The sequence below is a fragment of the Phoenix dactylifera genome, chromosome 2 (genome assembly GCF_051530095.1).
Source record: "Phoenix dactylifera cultivar Ajwa chromosome 2, Ajwa_hap1_PhDact_Kaust_v1.1, whole genome shotgun sequence".
Classification (NCBI taxonomy): Eukaryota; Viridiplantae; Streptophyta; class Magnoliopsida; order Arecales; family Arecaceae; genus Phoenix; species Phoenix dactylifera.
Window position 1 is genome coordinate 35,803,378 of NC_143191.1, and position 20,328 is coordinate 35,823,705.

General features: G+C 37.9%; 1 protein-coding gene across 4 annotated transcripts; it reads left to right on the forward strand.

Annotated features, from left to right (window-relative positions):
- The first annotated feature begins 12,524 nt into the window (after nucleotides 1-12,524).
- Nucleotides 12,525-20,059, forward strand: LOC103701528 (plasma membrane ATPase 4). Of its 4 annotated transcripts, none has more exons than XM_088716182.1 (17): nucleotides 12,525-12,607; nucleotides 12,693-12,807; nucleotides 14,592-14,711; nucleotides 14,789-15,025; nucleotides 15,113-15,874; nucleotides 15,987-16,109; nucleotides 16,199-16,303; nucleotides 16,382-16,526; nucleotides 16,613-16,777; nucleotides 16,867-17,105; nucleotides 17,192-17,224; nucleotides 17,351-17,432; nucleotides 17,546-17,706; nucleotides 17,951-18,124; nucleotides 18,898-19,080; nucleotides 19,235-19,416; nucleotides 19,686-20,059. In XM_088716182.1, the coding sequence occupies exons 2-17, from the start codon at nucleotides 12,751-12,753 to the stop codon at nucleotides 19,780-19,782; spliced, it is 2,865 nt and encodes a 954-aa protein (XP_088572308.1). In that variant the 5' UTR covers nucleotides 12,525-12,607; nucleotides 12,693-12,750; the 3' UTR covers nucleotides 19,783-20,059. The 4 variants fall into 4 exon arrangements, with proteins under 4 accessions (XP_088572308.1, XP_008781833.1, XP_088572309.1 ...); XM_008783611.5 differs by having other exon boundaries at nucleotides 12,531-12,607; nucleotides 12,727-12,807; XM_088716183.1 differs by having other exon boundaries at nucleotides 12,541-12,612; nucleotides 12,727-12,807.
- The last annotated feature ends 269 nt before the right edge of the window (nucleotides 20,060-20,328 follow it).

Sequence of the window (20,328 nt, forward strand, 5' to 3'; positions counted from 1 at the left end):
CCGCCTCCCCGGACGGAATAGGTAAGGCCAAGATCCTCTCCATCAACTGCTCTCTGAAGGCCTCCCTGATCAGCCCCTCGCTCCACCTCCCCTCACTGGGGACAAGTAGATCGCTAACTCTGCACCCGGCAAGCCTTGTCGCATCCACCATCGTCAATAAACGATAGAGTGGCATCTCGGTCACCCAACTGTCCCCCAAGATGTCAATGGAAAGCCCATCGCCAACAACTCATCTAACCGCAGGGAACACTAGTAGGGTGCGGGCGTAGATCTTCCTCCAAATAAAGGAATAATAGCGAAAATTAGGATTTTTTGATGGTAGTATGAGCCCGTATCTCTTGACAAGCCACACCTTGTTTAGACCTCATGCTATGAGCATGGTTGGAATGGAGGGATTGAAGAGTGGCGTTTCGAGGGATCCCTTCTATTCTCTTGGAAGAGTGTTTTTCTTGTTGGGAGGCCTTGATGGAGGAATCTTCATGAATCCCAAGCTTTGGGAGGAGATCATATCAGTTTTGGAAGATCCATCCGCAAGTCCAAGGTTGTGGACTTGTGAAGCTCATAGGTGGATGAAGTAATCCACCCATGTATGATGAAGAATCACGTGTATGACAAGAGTTATTATCTCGATGCGTGGAAGCTTCTATGTGTGCCCTAGAGAGTTTGTGATTCATGGGTGGTGTCTCTGGATATTAGGAGTAGAGATGTGTCTCGTAATGCTGTGATCCAGGAGAGGGAGTCTCTTGATTTTGTGATTGTTGGCTTGGCCAAGAAGAAGGAAGATCTTGTAATCCCATTATTTCTTGGAAATAGTGGAAGATCTCTCAGTCCCTTGGTTTTTTCCTGTTGGGGTTTTCCACATAAGACCTTGGTCTCTTGTCTATTGGTACTTTTCGGTTGCTCGCGTGCTCTATTTATATTCCCAGGGTTCACATTATGGAAGACACAGAGATACACTTATGCTGTAGCATTCCCAGTGTATGCGCACTAGTTTCAGGTTCATGTGCTTGGATGCTATCCTCTCTGTACTAATATTCTTCACCATGTGAACTAGTTTGACTTGAGACTGTTTGTTGAGCTCATTCAGTCTTTCCTGTCCATCAAATGCTATCAAAGCATGGCATTGATCCAGATAAGCGGTATGAGACCCGAGGCTCAGTGATCTTTTTTGATCGGCGAAGATAAAGACAGGTTGGTTTATTAGGCTCCATGGAAACAAGTGGAGAGGAAAGAGCAAGGATGTAAGCAATTAATGATCTTGGAAGGGAAAAAAAAAAAAAAAAAAAAAGGAGGGGAGAGATAAAGTGCCTCCTCAAATCGCTTTAAAAGATCCCGGTGATCTAGACAGTAGGGAGGACGAATTTTTTTTTCAATCCGGTCAATTTAAATCTCTCAAAAAAAATTAAAAAAATTTAAAAAAATTGCAAAAGTAGGGTTTACGTTCCTTTTTTTCTTTTCTTGATAATTCATACTATAAATTGAGGTACCTAGTCCCTATTTATAATAGTAGTGAGATCGTTCCTTTCACAATTCGAATTATATTTCTCTTCTAGTTTAAATAAGACTAGGTTTCCAAAAATAAATATGATAAGTAAAAATAATTACCAAAAAATTAAAATCCTATATAAGGTAGATCTCAACTTTTACATCAACTTTGCCTCATGTTTCTAATTTGCACAAATTAAAATATATGCTCGATCAAAGTATTTCCAAAAAAAAAAACATTCAGCTTGATTGGCTTCTTTCGGGATCCAAATAATGAGATTTTAGCTTGTTTCAGTCTTCTAATAAATTAGCCCAAAATTTTATATTTTAAAAAGTTGTCCGATTTTTTTTTAAAAAAATCATCCTAATCGAACATCGTATGACCAAGTTATGGCCTTTTGAAGTTTGGTGTTTGATTCGGCTTTTTGATGTAATGGATCTTACTTCTTAATCCTATCTAGCTCTATTCATAGTGGTCAAAATAGTCTACATGAAGTCTAGTAATTCATATAGATTATTTGATAATTGGGGGAGACGAGTAGGCACAACCTAGCTTCGTGAAACTGCCTAATCGAAAAGAAAGGTCCTCAGCAGCATATGGGTCTATTTTTGGGAGACAACGGAAAAGCTTACAGCCAAGGTAGCAAAACCGGATGTGAAAGGATTTAGCCAAAGAAGAGTATACTATGAAGAGTTTCTTGCTGGCAGTGAAGATGGCTTTATTTACCCCTTGCATGCAAAAATGCATAAGAAGTAATGGAAAGATAAAAAAAATGTGTCCATCATAGTGGCATCAAATGCTTGAATCTTTGATGAGACCAGACTGCAGCAGGAGGAACCGGCAACCAGCTCAATATTTCAATATATCTAAGGAATTGTCAAAGGCCAAGACTCCTTCAATGAACATTGTCAACGAAAACAATTCAATGGAAGCAGCTATTCGGAGAGCGGCATGTCCTTGCAGTCATTGAGGCATCTTAACGCGCGGCTTTCAGTGACTTCAAAGGCCGAATCCACAAAAGAGTCCTTCGTTTCACGTGGCCTAGCTTGGGTTCATGCACCCAAAATCGCGCCGCGTGTCTTAGACTTTATTTTATAGAATTATAGTAGAGTAGACGGCAAGCATGCCCTCGTTAGGTCATTAAGACTTGTGCGATGCTGCTATTTTAAAACCAGCAATTTCAATGACAAATATTAAATTTGGATCGTTCGTACTCTTCATACTTTTCAGGGCTCGTTTGATTTGCAGAAAAAGAAAAAAAAAATATGGTCAACAAAAAAGTAATGAGATGCTTCTTATTTGATTGGAGTATTCAAAAAAAAAGATGAAAAAGATGTATTCTCATAGGAATATGATTCCCACATTTCATGAAAAAAAACTTTCTATAAAAAACACGAAAAAATTACTTTTCCATGAGCCAAAAATTACTTCATTTTTTTTTTTCAAAAAGACCCTTCAGCATTAAAGAGACATTAAAAACCTAATTTTTATTAAGAGTATAATAGGAATTATATATAGCCTTTTCAGGAAAGTGGATAATCAACCAAACATAAGCACTCGGAAAATTTCTAACTTTTTTTTATGATCAACCAAATATACCAAAAGTATTTTTCCATCAATCATATTCTTAAGAAGAAAAATGCTTTCCGTGCGAATCAATGACATGACATGCATGTAGATTTTAATACAACTGATAGGGAGTGTTAAAGAGCCGTGGGAGGAATTAGTGTCTTCATAAGAAGTCATAAAGTTGACACTAAATGGCCATTAACTATCAAGACGGACATACATCAGTGCACAATTGCCCAACTTCAAAGAAAACGCACTTAAATTCTTGGGACGTACCAGGGACATTGACTACAGCCAAAAATCAAAATTAAATGATATGATCATCGTTTCTTGATTAATTATTGCAAATAGTGGAAAAGTAAATTCAAAGGTTGCAAAACACAATAATGGCTCCCGAGAAATGCTTCCAGGATGGTCAGGACTTTCTTATTTCCGCTTACACGAGCTAAGACAATCATTTTCAAGTCTGTTTCCGCAACCTATAGGTCATCCAAGTTTTAAATATGATGGATGCCTAAATAGTGGGAACCCTCAAAAACTTTTCTTTCTCATTACATCGTAAATGAAGCATATTTGTTTATCCAATTAAGTCTGTGGGTAAAATAATGGCTATCATATTTGCTATTACTTCACCATGGTAGGAACAATAAACGACACCATTAAATGTTGGTATCGTTTGATTAATTATTATTCACATAATAAAATGTTATTTGACCCTGATGGAGACTTGAAAAGTAACCGATAATAACAGCTCGATGATGCTTATTTTCTAAATTTTCATCACATATGAAACCAAGGGAGGCGTTCAAAACTCCACTGTTGTTTGACGTTTGAACTTTTATTTTTTTCACTGGCTGACTTTCCAGAATATTTGTTAGGTTGAGAAAAACAAAAAAAAATTATTGCTGTCTGACCACTCGATAGGACCAACCATCTCTCAAGTCCTTTCGATGTGAACTCCTACAACTTCCTCTCAAAGTCCTTGTGTTGACCACCATTGTACGGCCCCTTACATCATGGTACGTGGAACACAAAATTTTAACGGATTTTCCACAAACTTTTTTGCTTTTTTTTTTGACTGGTCTCATCTTTCGTCTCCAGGACTTCTAAGGATTTAAGACTCATGGCAAAGGAGACGGGAGAGGTTGCATGCAAGGAGCTTACCACGTTGAGCGCGTCATGCCAATCATTTTATCTTCTTTTCAAAAATTTTATTTATCATGCACTCATTTTAGATTGCCATCCTTCTTATCTCATCTTGGATTGTTCGCTGTAGTGCATGCATGGTATAGAATATAGTTTTTTGGGACCATCATGTGTCTAAACTTTGGCCCTTGTTGTTTGTCAAACTTAGTGAGGCTGCCCTCTTTTTGGGTTGGGGCGTTTTACGTGACTAACTTCCAATACCATGGACAGAGTTGGACACATGTTAAGAGACAATATGAGGAGTTAATCAGATTTAGATGAAGCAAAAAATGACATGTCTTTTCCAAGATCTCCATTTTTCCCATCTTTAACGTGCTCTAGCTTGGGATAAATTAAATAAGCAAGATTATACATTGAACCTAAGTTGATGATATTTCATTTTCCTTTCCTGTTTCTTTATTTGTTGCGACTAGTTTGGTATCCTTAGTAGTATGTTTATTTTTATTTATTTTTTTTGACATATTGAACAAAAAACCTTCAAAGAGCAAACTGTTGCAGTTTTAACTTAGAAAAAAAATTTAAATTTCAAAAAATAAATAAACCAACCTTATCTTCTAAATTTTAGATGGTTTAAAAAGTTTAAAATACTTATCATTTTCTTCATACGCTTCTTTCAGAAGAATTACGAATATTGATCACCTGATAGAGTCTATAAATTAATAGGCTATGGGTCCGGTGTTTTGGATTACTCAATCCATATTACTACTTTTTTGCTTCCTAACATGAGACAGAAAATTCTTCTCTCTTTTTTTTTCTCTTCTTCCAAGCTTTTTTCAATTTTTTTTTTATCTAGGCATCTGAGAAAGTCGGTCGAGTCAATCCTCCAGTGATCATGCTTGTTAGAGGAGGATCGGGATGAGCCAAATTGTTGTACCTTGGGAACGAGATCGTTGTAGACTTGTACATAGAGAGTGAATCACGTTCTTAGGATAGTGTATATCACACGTTTCGATCTAGGCAAGCTTTTTTCAATCTTCTGAATATATTCTAGTAGGTTATTTTTTTATAATACTTTTATGAAATAAAGATATAGTAATTTTATACAAAATATTTTTAATATAAACAAGCCTACCGTAGAAATTGCATTAGAAGGATGCTGTAGACATGGCATAAATAGATCGAGATCATGAAAAATGATGTCGCGGACCTGCACATACCAAATTCCTCGTCAAGCATATGCTGTCATATTTATTGCACACGCTCTAATGCAAATTTGTTTGCATGATCATCTTTCTCCCTCCAGTAATTAAACGCCTTAGCAAGCCTTGCATAGCATGGTATGTCAACACCTGTATGTATCAATGAATTTTTTCATACACGCAAGCCAGGATATTCACTGCATCTTTGTTGGAGCAGCTTTGCAGTACTCTAGCATTCTTCTTCAGTGATATTCTATATATGGAATGGAAAAAAAATGGAATTTGCAGGTGAAGATTCAAAAATTAGCATCATAATTAGGATTAATGCAATTGCTAAAGAAAATGGTCCTCCATTAGTGTTTTTCTCCTTTTAATAACAAAATGGTGAGAGAACCACCAAATATTTTATTAGCAATGGACAAGGTACAAGAGAGAAACAAAAAGAAAGAGAATCAAGAAAAGGAAGGGAAACAAGTCCTTGATTGGATCTCAAAGCGAGAAAAAAAAGGTTCGAAGGTCTCTCCTTGCAAGTAGCTGATGGTTAATATGTGAATGGATGTCATGTTCAACAGTCTAGAACCTCAAGATGGCGTGCAAGAACCTACGTCCAATATCAATAAAACTTAAGTGGTCCACATGATGGATGATGATGTGTCCCCTCTTTTCAACATATAATCTCTTGGAGAAAGTTGGATGATGACATGTCCTTCCTTTTCAACATACAGCTTTATTGGCGAAAATAAATCATCTCACTTTTGAACAATGACACCTTCTACACTGTGGTATGATCCATGCGGACGTGTCTTCAGTCTTATATCAACAATGTATTGAATAGATCTTAGATACTTATACAGAGCCAAAAAATCTAAATAATATCTTTTAACTAATCATTTTAGATGAGATCATCAGTTGTGACAAATGGTATTAAAATGAATCTGGTCCATAGCTCATATGAACTGCAGGACACTGCAGCATGGTGTTTGTGATTAGCTTTAAATGGATATGCATCTTTAGCCAGGCAAAGATGCCGAAGCTTAAATAGAGTTTTTGCGGATGTGTATTTAATTCCATATCAATTATGTATTAAATAGATTTTGAATATCTATACAAAGCTAAAAAATTGAAATAATATCTTCTGGCTAGTTATTTTGGACGAAATCTTAAAGATCTTGAAGCCAAGCAGTGAGACAGTATGCTGCAAGAAAATAAATAAAAGATGATATTATTTTTTTACTATTTTAAAATTTTATTAGACGTACACTTTGAAAGCACGAAGAGGTAATTAGGAAGAACTTGGCAGACACCTACACTTTCAGACTTCTAGTGAGAAAAGTCTCAGGTATGATCATCTAATAGCATACGTATAAGGAAAGGCTGCATCGGATCTAGCGATCGAGCAACATTCGACAGCCTTTGTTTCCATCAACCAAGAGACCCATTGCTTGGGCGGTGGATGAGGCCATGACATGCCGATCAATCCGGCGACAGGTTTGCGTAATTCCAACGTCCTTTTAGACCATTTTACAAGTCTAATCATTTTCAAGGCAATATGAGTACGAATGAATTGACCTTTTGTTGGCCTATGGGACGTTTTTTCTTCCTTTATTTATTGCTGACCACGATGCACATCAGCTCAGGAAGAGGTCTAACGTGGAATGTTATTGGGCTAAACTTCTTGAACCCGGGTTGCTGCCCTTTTGGAGAAAACTTTTACGATGTTGATGGTATTTTCTATGGTTGAAATGGCTGGGGCAATACCTCATGGAGTCATGGGCAAGTTGTGGAAAAGTTTATAAAAAGGCCAAACTATGAATCCTATCCGAATGAATATGTTGGATCCGATTTATATTATTTTTTTTAAAAAATAGCTTGATATTAGTTTAAAAAAGATTTGAACTGAAATGGCTGGGGCAATACCTCGGGAGCAAGTTGTGGAAAAGTCTGGTCATAGCTGGAGGTGTGCCATAAAAGGGCCATATCAGAAATCCTATCCGAATCGATCTATTGGATCCGGTTTATATTACTTTTTTTTTTAAAAAAAGTTTGATATTGGTTTAAGAAAGATTTGAATTGAAATGGCTAGGGCAATACCTTAGGGGCAAGTTGCGGAAAAGTCGGGTCATAGCTAGAGCTGTGCCATAATAGGGCCAAACCATGAATCATATCCGAATCGATCTGTTGGATCCGGTTTATATTACTTTTTTTAAAAAAAATTGGTTTGATATCGATTTAAGAAAGATTTGAACTGAAATGGTTAGGGCAATACCTCAAAAGCAAGTTGTGGAAAAGTCTGGTCATAGCTACAGATGTGCCATAAAAGGGCCATATCCGAAATCCTATTCGAATCGATCTGTTGGATCCGGTTTATATTACTTTTTTCTTAAAAAAAATTGGTTTGATATCAGTTTAAGAAATATTTGAATTGAAATGGCTAGGGCAATACCTTAGGGGCAAGTTGCGGAAAAGTCGGGTCATAGCTAGAGCTATGCAATAATAGGGCCAAACCATGAATCCTATCTAAATCGATCTGTTGGAACTGGTTTATGCTACAATTTTTTTAAAAAAATTGTTTGATATTGGTTTAAGAAAGATTTGAACTGAAATGGCTGGGGCAATACCTCAAGGGCAAGTTGTGGAAAAGTCTAATCATAGCTAGAGTTATGCCATAAAAGGGCCAAACCATGAATCCTATTCGAATCGATCTGTTGGATCCGGTTTATATTACTTTTTTTTACAAAAATAGTTTGATATCAATGTGAGAAAGATTTGAACTGAAATAGCTAGGTCAATACCTCATGAACAAGTTGTGGAAAAGTCTGGTCATAGCAGGAGCTGTGCCATAAAAGAGCCAAACCGTGAATCCTATCCGAATCGATCTGTTGGATCCGATTTATATTGCTTTTTTTTAAAAAAAAATAGTTTGATATTGATTTAAGAAAGATTTGAACTGAAAAGATTCGGTTCGATTTTGGTTTAATTTATTGGAAAACCAGTTCTATCTGACCTAACCTATATGTATATATATAAATATATTCAAAACAGCCTGACTTGATCCGATCCCATCCATATATATGTCTATGTATATTTTATTTTTTATATTCATTGAACATTAATATAAATCGAACTGAATCGAATTTTTCAAATATTTTCGAGCAGTTTTTGTAGGTGCTTGGTTCGTTTTTAGCTTCGATTTTAGGAAATTGGTTTAAACCAGTTCAATTTTGAATTTATCTCCTAACTGGACTTATGCACACACCTAATAATAGCAGGGACAAGTCAAGGGCTATAATCTTCTACTCCTAACTGAACTATATTTTTGGAAAAATTAAAATTTTTAAACATTTATATTTTGAATTATCCTATATGTGATAACTAAATGAAATGAACTTACATCTAATAAAGTCCAATAGTTCAAGGTCTATTTGGATCTTGTATATTTCAGGCCAAGTGGCTAATATTTTGGTTGCACTCCCATTTAAATTTAAATTTCAAGATCTATCTTCGACCAAATTCTAAATTTAATTTTTTTTACCATCTCACCATTTAAATTAAATTTCAAAAATTATCTCAGATTTGATTCTTGCATTTGTAACATATTTGGCCACAATCCCATTTAAATTTAAGATGCAAAACTTAATTCTTGCATCTATAACATAGGATTTATTCTCTCATCCATAATGTATGCTGGTAGAAATTTTCAAACTTCAACATGCTTATGGGCTAAACTAGGAGTGGCTTGGACGTCAGCTCCAAATAGGCTCATGCTCCAATATCCCTTGGTCCATAAGGATTATAAACTTAGTTTGCTCTAATACTATTTATAATAATTTAAAATGTCATCTAAAAAAACTAGCCACCTGGACCGGCCTATACAAAGACCCTAGTTCCAAATTCTCAAAAGAAAAGGATCCTTCTCTATATCCTATTTTGCATCTTTTTTTTCTCCCTCTACTTTTCTCCCAGGGCAAATGAAAAGAGCTTTTAGGTCACTTGATTTTTCTCGTGATGGGAGGCTTTCGACCAAGCTAAGTTCGTTGTACTTTGAAACAATATCGTCAGACACCCGCATGGGGTGGGGGAGGGAGGCAAAGTTGTTCTAAGAATTGTGTTCCTATACCTCTGAATTCGAGGCATGCCTTTCTTATTGCCTTCACAATTTTTAACTTTTTAATTATTTTAATTATTTTTGAATAATAGTATATTATTTTTTATAGAGCTGAAATCGGATTGGATACTAATAGGTCCATATCTATATTTATTTTATTTAACGAATATAGTTATGGATACAAATGTTAGTCGAATGCAAAAATTTATATTCATATTTGTTTTAAATATATATGGATGTAAAATAAATACAGATAATATGAATATAAACATAGATATAAATTAAATAATTAAATTTTATGATCATAAAATTAAAAATATTACTAAATTGATGGTAAATCAAGTTAATAGAATATTAATGTGGTCATTTATTTTTCTTAAAAGTTCATTAGTGCTATATAAAATTAAATAGAGTTACAAATGGAATAGAATATTCAGATAAGAATTGCATATGTGTCTATCCATGTCTATATCCATTTTTCTTTAATGGATATGGATTCAAATATTAGTTCGATGCTTAAATTTTTATCTATATTCGTATAGTTTTGGATACGAAAACAAATCTAGACAGATATTATCTAATCCACTTTCCTCTCTAATTCTCCAACATAAGCAAGATCTCGTGCCGAGTTTATCCCGGTGTGACTATAGCTTCAAAAGACGTTACCTCCCAAGGTGAAATATTTATCCCACAGTGGGAGGGGAAAAATGCATCAACTAGAAGTAGGGGTGCTTTTTACAATGGAATCTTAATATCTATCAAAGATCGATTCCTCTGATGCGCTGTCTAGTACTAAGATTAAAAACGGCCATTCTCGTCATATTCAGAAGATATATTATATTTGTAGATAATGTTGTTACGTCCTACAGAGAATATACGAGTATATCCCAAGCAGCAAGTTGGAAATTTATTAATGACAAACGACTTTTATAACCATAATAACTGCTATCAGATTCCATGAACTAGATAATGGAGCATATCTTATCCAAAAGAAAGGGTGGTTGGCGAAGGATATCCAGAAGTACACAATGCGAGAAGGATTGGAGCAGGAAAAATATATATTCGTGATAAATCGATCAAGAATGATGCAATTTCCGCTTTTATATTAAAGGGCAACAATGTCCATTAAACACAAAACTCCAAAGAGTTCTTCCAAAGAAACTGCATGAAAGGTGGTTCAGCAATTCCAATAACTTCGGGACTTCATATCTAAATAAATGCAAACCCATGCGGCTCTCTGCAAATGTCAGCTATACCTGCTTCAAGTTACAAAATAATAAACCTTAACTCTTGCAAAATAACTAACAAATAATGAAAGAAAATTGCTGCAAGAGAAGCACCAAAATATTAAAAAAAATTATGGAGGGAAGTGTAACTAGCGGGTTAGACAAGCTCAACTCGAGCAAGATAGACTAGCCAAAACTCGGCTCATTTCGTACACAACCTAAGGTTCGAGCTAGCTTATCGGATTTTAAGTTGAACCTGGCTTGTTCTCAAACAGTTCATTTGATTTTGTGAGAACATGAGATATCCTGAAAGTTTCATGTATGCATTTTATTATTTTGATATTGATTCTATAAATAAAATATTTTTATATGGATTATATTCTCTTTTAATAATATCATAAGTTAGATGTTATGTTAAAATAATTATAAGTTATTAAAAGTATTCATTTATTTATGTTATAAACGTGCTTGAACAATCTAAGCTAGCTCCAACTTGGCGGTCAAGCTAGCAAGCCAAATTTAAGGTAAATTCAAAAACAAACACAAGTTAACTTATAATAGCTTATTTGTTTGATAGCCCTCATCAATGGTGAGGTCGGAGGACGGAAAATACCCCCATAGCGTTGGACGCACGGGCCGGAGCCCAACCTCTCTTGAGCTCAACAATAGCCATATGCACTCTTCTAGTAATTGCTTTGCTATGTCTTAAATCTCGTACCATGTAAACGATAATAGAATGAAAAGAATTTGTGAGCCTAAGGCAGCTGAAGTCTAAACTGGCCCAAGATGCCCAACTCTAGTACCTCGATTGACAGCAATATGATCTTCAGATTTCAGCAATTCAGAAAATCTTTAAGTACTTTCCTCCTATAAGCTTGCATTTGAAAAGATCCAAGCCCTCCACCTTAGCTAAGCAGGCCTAAGAATGAGGGGCAAGCATCTCGTAGGCAAATCTATTCAACGAGCTGACCTATAGTAGGCCGAAGAGCTGACCTTCACAATTTTCAACACAAGAGGCCAACACTAGCAGCTCTCAAAACAAAAAAAATTCCATGGCACAAACAAACCGAAGTTTGCGTACCTGATCGCATTTTCGACCATTTGATTATAGATGCTTAGATCTCACATGTAAATTACTTTATTTAGTATTATTGATTTATTGTTTGTTATGGACTTAACATTTGTTTTTCAAGGACTCCAAACCACGCTAGCCAACCATCTCTCGACACAGCTTCTAGCCGAACCCAGATGGAAAATAATCTATCAATAGAAAATTGGATGAGGCATTAAAATGGGCACGGTGATCGAGTCCTCATTCAGTTGGCATACCATATAAAAAAACATTTTTTTTTATATATGCATTCTCTTTTATCTTGCTAATACCTAACCATCTGATGTACATAAAGAGTATATTATATTTAAACAACCAAGGATCAGCCGGACTTCAATTTTATTTAAAACGGGAAACCACGTTGCGTCGCCTTCTCGAAGTCAACAGTTCAAAACCGTCACGAACTTGCAGTGGGGCCCGCTGACAGCCAGTAGCACCTCGCCACGTCGGTAGCTGGCCCCGTGCCCCGTCTTCCCAGGAGATGGGTTGTTATTTTAAATGCGCATGAGAGTTTGTATGCGGGGATTCATTTACCGGTGAAACGATCCGAGCCGCTCGTGGTGGGAGGGTATAAAGGTGTCGTACGATGGGAACGCGTCGCGGGAGTGCGCCAATCGATGGAGGCGGGACCCGTCAAGTTGGCGAGGGAGCGGGCGTATAAAAGGGGGGAGGGAGGGATGGATGGAGTCCTCTGTACCTCAAGCCGTCCTGCGTTCTCCTACTCCATTGCGTGGGGAGAGTGATATAGGGTTGGAGGAGGAGGAGGTAAGGTCTCTTCCTCTATTTCCCTCGGTTTTTCTTTTTCCTTGGCTTTTGTGTTTCTCTGAGTCTTATTTTCTTGACCTAGTAGGGGTTTCTTAGTCTTATTTGCTTGACCCTCATAGGGGTTTTGGGCGGCCGCTAACAAAATGGGTGGAGGGTCGACGATCAGTCTGGAGGAGATCAAGAACGAGACTGTTGATCTGGTGAGCACTGCCTCGTTATCGTCTATTTTTATCGTTTTTCATCTTTTTGTCTCGTTTGTTGCCCTGCTTTTTGGTATTATTCGCATTAGATGTTACTTTATTATTTAATTTGTTTTTGCGTATGACTTATTTGATCATGACGGCGTGGAGGTAGGGCAGGAAGATCTGGTTATTAGCTAGATTTCAATGTAACTTGACTCTGGATTTATTTTTTTTATCGGAGACTTTATTCTTTGGGTTTTGGAGCTTTGTGGGGGATTTTTCTAGATATTTGTATTTTATTTTTATTTGAGGAAATAGGCTGCGATCCGACTGGATTTGGATTTTCCAGATTCCAATCTACTTTTTCCCCTTTTTTTTTCTTTTTTTCATGGGAGATTCCAATCGTCAGGCTTTCAGATCGAATGGAGCTCAAACTATTCTTAGATCTCCTTTATCTCCTTTATCCTTACTTCCAGTACTAGAGGCATCTCATCTTCCCTGGACTCCAAGGAAGGAACAAGTAGAAGAGGAAAGGATCGAAACGAGATTCTTCTCTTTTTTTTCCTTCTGTAATTTTCTGCTAACTAAAAAATATATATCAAAGATCGTTATCGCTCTTGTCGTTTTCTCTTTATAGGAAAAAAATAAAAAAATAAAAATTCACCGTCACTTCTGATCGATGCGCATTGCCGTTTCAACTTTGAGAGTACTTCCGTGGTACTCCCCTCGTCCGGTCGTTCCTCCCATCCCCTTCCTCCCTTGTCCCCCCAGCTTAATTTTTTTTTTTAAAAAAAGATAAAATAACAAAGTGATCGCCATAAAAAAACATAATTTTCTAAAAAATAAATATTTTTTAGAAAATATTAGTTCCACCCCCCGATGCCCATCAAATGGCTGCGTTGCGGACCATTCTACAAAAATAAAATTGTTCTATTTTGGACGGAAACCATCCTCTTGTTCTCTTTTAGAGATGAGTCCATCGAGCAGTTAGGTCAGTTTCGGCCCTTTTGCTTTATTAGCTTTTTGCTTTCTTTAGTTAAAAAGATAGCTTTCTCCAAAGCAAAGTCGTTTACCACGAAATAGTAGCTTTTTCCTCCTTTATTTTATTATCCTAGGCTATATATATGTTTTTTAGATTCGTTAGATTAATATTTGTTTAATTTCAGAAATCCAAATTATTAATAATTTTTTTGGATTTGATCCCGCCCATTAGGCGGCATAAGGTGGAGAAAGAGCATCAAAAACGAAAAATAATAAAGTGGGACCCTCTTCCACTTATACTGCTTGATTCAATAGAATAAAGAGCACAAATCCTCACGCAACAGAATGAATGGCTATTAAATAAGATAATCTATTAGTATACATGGTTATTTGATGGCCATAATAATAGCTGGTGTGCAGTACTTTAAATCTACAACTAAAACTAAATAGGCCGTAAAAATATTTTAGTTCATAAATAGTGCCATCTAGTATGGCTTTTTAGTTCATAAATATTTTAGTATACTCTCCATGATGTTCTTCTTTTTTTTTTTTTTTTTTTTGTTGACTGTATTCGCATGCGCTATATATGGTATTTTTATTTTAGTAAAAAAAAATAGTGCCATCTTTGCATGGCTTTTTATTTTTTATTTTTAGTTTCGAATTAATAAAGAGCTATTACTTTTATTAAGGCAGCAGTGGGAAAATAAATTTATGGCAGTTCATAACGGCCTTAGAAGGAGGGAAGCCACCGTAAGGGGACCGCGGTGCTACAAGTTCAGGATCACTGATTTGATGATGCTGTGGTTGTGTGTTCCTTTCAGGAAAGGATTCCGATTGAGGAGGTCTTTGAGCAGCTGAAATGCACAAAAGAAGGTCTCACGTCGGAGGAAGGAGCCAACCGGCTCCAGATCTTCGGGCCCAACAAGCTAGAAGAAAAAAAGGTACTTGTATTCTTTTTCCATCCACCATCTTCCATCTCGAGCTCTGTACTAAATGATAACCTGCTTTTATATGACAGGAGAGCAAGATTCTCAAGTTTCTGGGATTCATGTGGAACCCCCTGTCCTGGGTGATGGAATCGGCTGCCGTCATGGCCATTGCCTTGGCCAACGGCAGCGGTAAGCCCCCGGACTGGCAAGACTTTGTCGGCATCATCGTCCTGCTTGTCATCAACTCCACCATCAGTTTCATCGAAGAAAATAACGCCGGTAACGCCGCAGCTGCCTTGATGGCCGGTCTCGCTCCCAAGACTAAGGTGCGAAGCATCTCGAGTCCATACGCGGTTATTTTGAGCTCTGTCTTCTTGATAGTTTATTCACATGTATAAACTTGGCAACTACAGGTGCTCAGAGATGGTCGCTGGAGCGAGCAGGATGCAGCAATCCTTGTGCCTGGAGACATAATTAGCATTAAACTCGGAGATATCGTGCCTGCCGATGCACGACTTCTCGAGGGAGATCCGTTGAAGATCGATCAGTCTGCCTTGACCGGAGAATCCCTCCCTGTCACCAAGAACCCAGGAGATGAGGTGTTCTCTGGCTCGACCTGCAAGCAGGGTGAGATCGAGGCTGTGGTCATAGCCACCGGCGTCCATACCTTCTTCGGAAAGGCGGCCCATCTCGTGGACAGCACGAACCAGGTTGGGCATTTCCAGAAGGTTCTTACGGCCATCGGTAACTTCTGCATCTGCTCCATTGCCGTGGGGATTCTCGTTGAGATAATCGTCATGTACCCGATCCAGCATCGGAAGTACAGAGATGGAATCGACAACCTTCTGGTCCTCCTGATTGGTGGCATACCAATTGCAATGCCTACTGTCCTCTCGGTGACCATGGCTATTGGATCCCACCGACTCTCTGAGCAAGGAGCAATCACCAAGAGAATGACTGCGATAGAGGAGATGGCCGGCATGGATGTTCTCTGCAGCGATAAAACTGGGACTCTCACCCTTAACAAGCTCAGCGTTGACAAAAACCTTGTCGAGGTTTTCGCGAAAGGTGTGGATAAGGATCACGTGATCTTATTGGCAGCCAGGGCATCGAGGACGGAAAATCAGGATGCTATTGATGCCGCCATGGTTGGAATGCTTGCAGACCCAAAGGAGGTATAATTTCATATAGCTATCTTTCTACATGGATGTTAAGTTTTTCATGTTGCTACTTGCTTGGATAATTAATTATATCACTTCTAACCATTTTTCCATATCTATTCTTCAGGCAAGAGCTGGTATTAGGGAAGTACACTTTCTCCCCTTCAACCCTGTGGACAAGAGAACTGCTCTGACATATATTGATGCTCATGGCAACTGGCATCGTGCGAGTAAAGGTGCTCCCGAGCAGGTATGTTGCTTTCCTCTTCTTCAGTTTTCTTTCGTTTGACATGGTTGGTACCATCCTAACTCCCACCGTTTATTTGGCATTGCGAATAGATTTTGAACCTCTGCAACTGCAAGGAAGATGTCAGAAAAAAGGTTCATTTTGTGATTGACAAGTTTGCCGAACGCGGGCTTCGATCACTAGGTGTTGCAAGACAGGTTTGCCATTGCATGTATAACAGCTCTCTTGTAACTGTAATGAACTGCTTAATTCCTCAAGCGTTGCCTGTGACACAGGAAGTTCCAGAGAAGACCAAAGAGAGTCTAGGGAGCCCATGGCAATTTGTTGGCTTATTGCCTCTATTTGATCCCCCGAGGCACGATAGTGCAGAGACCATCCGTAGGGCTCTGAATCTTGGTGTGAACGTAAAGATGATTACCGGTATATCAGCTCTTTTGTATTTTCCCATCCATGAATTTCCATTACGTTGTCTCATTATCTAACATTGTTATATCTGTCTTATCCAGGGGATCAGCTCGCTATTGCTAAGGAGACTGGCCGAAGGCTTGGAATGGGTACAAACATGTATCCTTCCTCTTCATTGCTTGGCCAACAAAAAGATGAATCAATTGCTGGACTTCCTGTAGATGAGTTGATTGAGAAGGCTGATGGATTTGCAGGAGTGTTTCCAGGTGGGCTCGATCTCTATAGTCCCAAACAACCAAATTTACTCCATAAATTTGATTGTAATATCTAACCGTCTTTTCCCCTCACGAGACAGAGCACAAATACGAGATTGTGAAGAAGTTGCAAGAGAGGAAGCACATATGTGGAATGACTGGAGATGGAGTGAACGATGCCCCTGCTTTAAAGAAGGCTGACATTGGAATTGCTGTTGCTGATGCCACGGATGCTGCTAGAGGCGCTTCTGACATTGTCCTCACAGAGCCTGGTCTTAGTGTCATCATCAGTGCTGTTCTAACCAGCAGGGCCATTTTCCAGAGGATGAAGAACTACACTGTAAGTAATGAGGTCTTGCATGAAGTTCCTTTCTTTTTTAAATTTTCCTACATTGCCCTAAACCTTTTGTTCTTGTTTTGATACAGATCTATGCTGTTTCCATTACCATCCGTATTGTTGTAAGTATCATATTGGAATAAGTTCCTTTGAATAAAACACCTGATTCTGGCCTTGCAGAACTTTCAGGTTGATCTCTTAATCCTGATTGTTGAGCTTGATATTTTCTTTGCTTCTATTCTATGTAGCTCGGCTTTATGCTCATTGCACTGATATGGAAGTTCGACTTTTCACCCTTCATGATTTTGATTATTGCCATCCTAAATGATGGTGAGTTCAGCTAAAAGGAACAAATTGATTCATTCCATTTTTTGTTGCCTATTTTCCATTCTTTAACTGACTGCAAGACCTTTTTCTTTTTCCTCATAATTCGGTAACTGCAGGCACAATTATGACGATCTCAAAAGATCGAGTGAAGCCATCTCCACAGCCTGACAGTTGGAAGCTGAAGGAGATTTTTGCAACTGGCGTTGTGCTTGGCACTTACTTGGCATTGATGACCGTCATCTTTTTTTGGGCAATGCATAAAACAGATTTCTTCTCGGTAAGTATTCCTCTTTTCCATTCTGTGCGTCAAAAATGGTGAAGAGAAGCACATCCAACTTCTTATTGTATCCGTTATTAGTGATGCATCATGTCGTCATTCTGTTATCAATTTAATTTGATAGACCAGAAAGTGTTATAAATTTGTCTTTGCTACGTAGTAGTCTGATTTTAAACTCTTAATCAAGGTGGACGGCATATAGTTGAATGGAAATTAACATAATGATCTTGTCAATACTTTGCAGGATACATTTAGAGTAAGATCATTGAGGGGCCATGATGAAGAAATGATGGCTGCTTTATACCTGCAAGTTAGTATTGTCAGTCAGGCTCTTATATTTGTTACTCGATCACGCAGCTGGTGCTTTGTTGAACGCCCTGGGCTTCTCTTAGTCACTGCCTTTGTTATTGCTCAGCTCGTAAGATTCTTCTTCTTATTAATATTTTTTGCAAAATATTGCCTTTTACTTTTATTATATGTTAATGTTTTTCTATCGGACCATCCAACTGATGTTTCAGAACTTCAAATTCTCTTAAACTAATTGGTTGCAAGTACTTGGACAATATGAGTAAGGCTAGATAGTTCGCTAATTTGATTTTTGTGATACCGGCATGTTATTGTCTGTTCTTAAGAGTTTTACGAGGAAATCCTGATACGCCATCTAAAGCAAGGCTATGTCTATCCTCTTGATATAAATATGCAATTTTTTTACCGCTTGATTTGACTTTTTTTTTTGACAAATTCAACTATTAGACTCCCATATGGAACAATCATCCCATTTCCACCACCTCAAAATGGACCTGGTATGGATTATGTCCTATCTAGGCATTATAAATACGCTATCTTTCTATCGGTTTGTTATCTCCTGAAATTACTTGGTTCAATAACTAAGAACAAACTTTGCTGTTATTCCTGTCTCCAGTCCGTTAGAATTGTGCTATAATATAGTGCACTTCCACCCAAGGATGGGTGGGAAAAAACCACACCTATTTATTATTGTCTAATATTCAGCTTTCTCCCTACTTTTGAACAGCTAAGAACCTTGGCTGTTGTTGTGTCTGCTTGAGCCCATTCAGGATTGTTGCTACGTTGTAACTATATGCAAAATAGACCACCATTAAATGGTGGGTTGTATTTTACATTTGCTGTCTCAATCGTTCATCCATGATACAGTAACATTGCATTTGGCAGGTCGCCACTCTTATTGCTGTCTATGCTAACTGGGGTTTCGCACGAATTAAAGGCATAGGCTGGGGATGGGCAGCAGTTATCTGGCTGTACAGTATTGTTTTCTTCTTCCCTCTTGACTTGTTTAAATTTTCCATCCGCTACATTCTAAGTGGAAAAGCTTGGGATAACCTGCTGGAGAAGAAGGTATTCACATTCTTACTTTCCACCTTAACCTATGTTCAAGATCATCCCATGGTCAATCCATGGCATTTGCTTCATCTGATTAGCTTGCCTGCGATTTCTTTTTTTCATGCTGTTGAACTTCTTTTCATCTTCTTTGCTCATTATTAAATTTCAGACTGCTTTCACTACCAAGAAGGATTATGGTAGAGAAGAAAGAGAGGCTCAGTGGGCTATGGCACAGAGGACTCTGCATGGACTTCAGCCCCCTGAAACAACGAATCTGTTCAATGAGAAGAATAGCTACAGAGAACTTTCAGAGATTGCTGAGCAGGCTAAAAGGCGAGCGGAGGTTGCAAGGTATGTGTCCCTGCAATCTATTATAAAAATACCTACTCTAGGCACCAACGCTTTGCTTTGAAAGTAGCAGATATTTTGAAGACTTCCAGACAATATTAGCCATACAACAGCTTGTCAAGATTTTCTGCTCACACTTGCTTAGTGATCAGAGAAAACGACAATGAAGCCTTTGTGCAATTTATATCGGAATAGCTGACTCTAAATTTCTCTTTGTTGGCTTCCGTAGTGCTCCTAGACACTGAATTCTTGTAATTGGTGATCATTTGCAGGCTCCGTGAGCTGCACACTCTGAAGGGTCATGTAGAATCAGTCGTTAAGCTCAAAGGGCTTGACATTGATACCATCCAGCAACATTACACTGTATAATCACCAGAGATATTCTCAACGATGGGCGATGGATGTTGAGGTGACGACCAAGAGCGTGGAGATAGCAGGAAACCTTTCTTCTTCTTTTTTAGTAACTTGGTATAGTGTCTTTCAGGTTGCAATATGTCTTGGTCCTGTAGCCGGTTTCCTTTTAATTTATCCTTCTCTTCGAAGTTGTGGCGACAGCGTCTGTTGACAACTTGTGCATGTAGATGAAAATAACGCAAACTTACTGTTCTTTTAGGAGCTGCTGCTATATAACGAGCTTTTAAACAAAGTTGAACCTTTTTGATCCTATCCGATGCAACCACTTCAGAATTTGATCTGCGTATAGATTTTAGATCAAGGGGGAATCCCCTGTAGACAGGAAGATGCTTTGATATGGAACCCAATTCCTATGGCATAAAGCTGCGGCCCTATTTTACTAAAGAAACGCTCCTTAAGATCCTTCAGAATCTGGAAATCGTTCTTTGACATCTATCTCTTGTTTGCAGGCTAGGTACATCTTGATCTGAAGGTGTATAGACTGATGTACATAAATGGTGG

Bases quoted from the DNA above. Each gene is read 5' to 3' on its own strand.
- LOC103701528 (XM_088716182.1), top strand. From the start codon at position 12,751: ATGGGTGGAGGGTCGACGATCAGTCTGGAGGAGATCAAGAACGAGACT. The intron at 15,875-15,986 runs GTATAATTTCAT...TCTATTCTTCAG, and splicing joins TGCTTGCAGACCCAAAGGAG to GCAAGAGCTGGTATTAGGGA. The intron at 18,125-18,897 runs GTAAGATTCTTC...TGCATTTGGCAG, and splicing joins CCTTTGTTATTGCTCAGCTC to GTCGCCACTCTTATTGCTGT.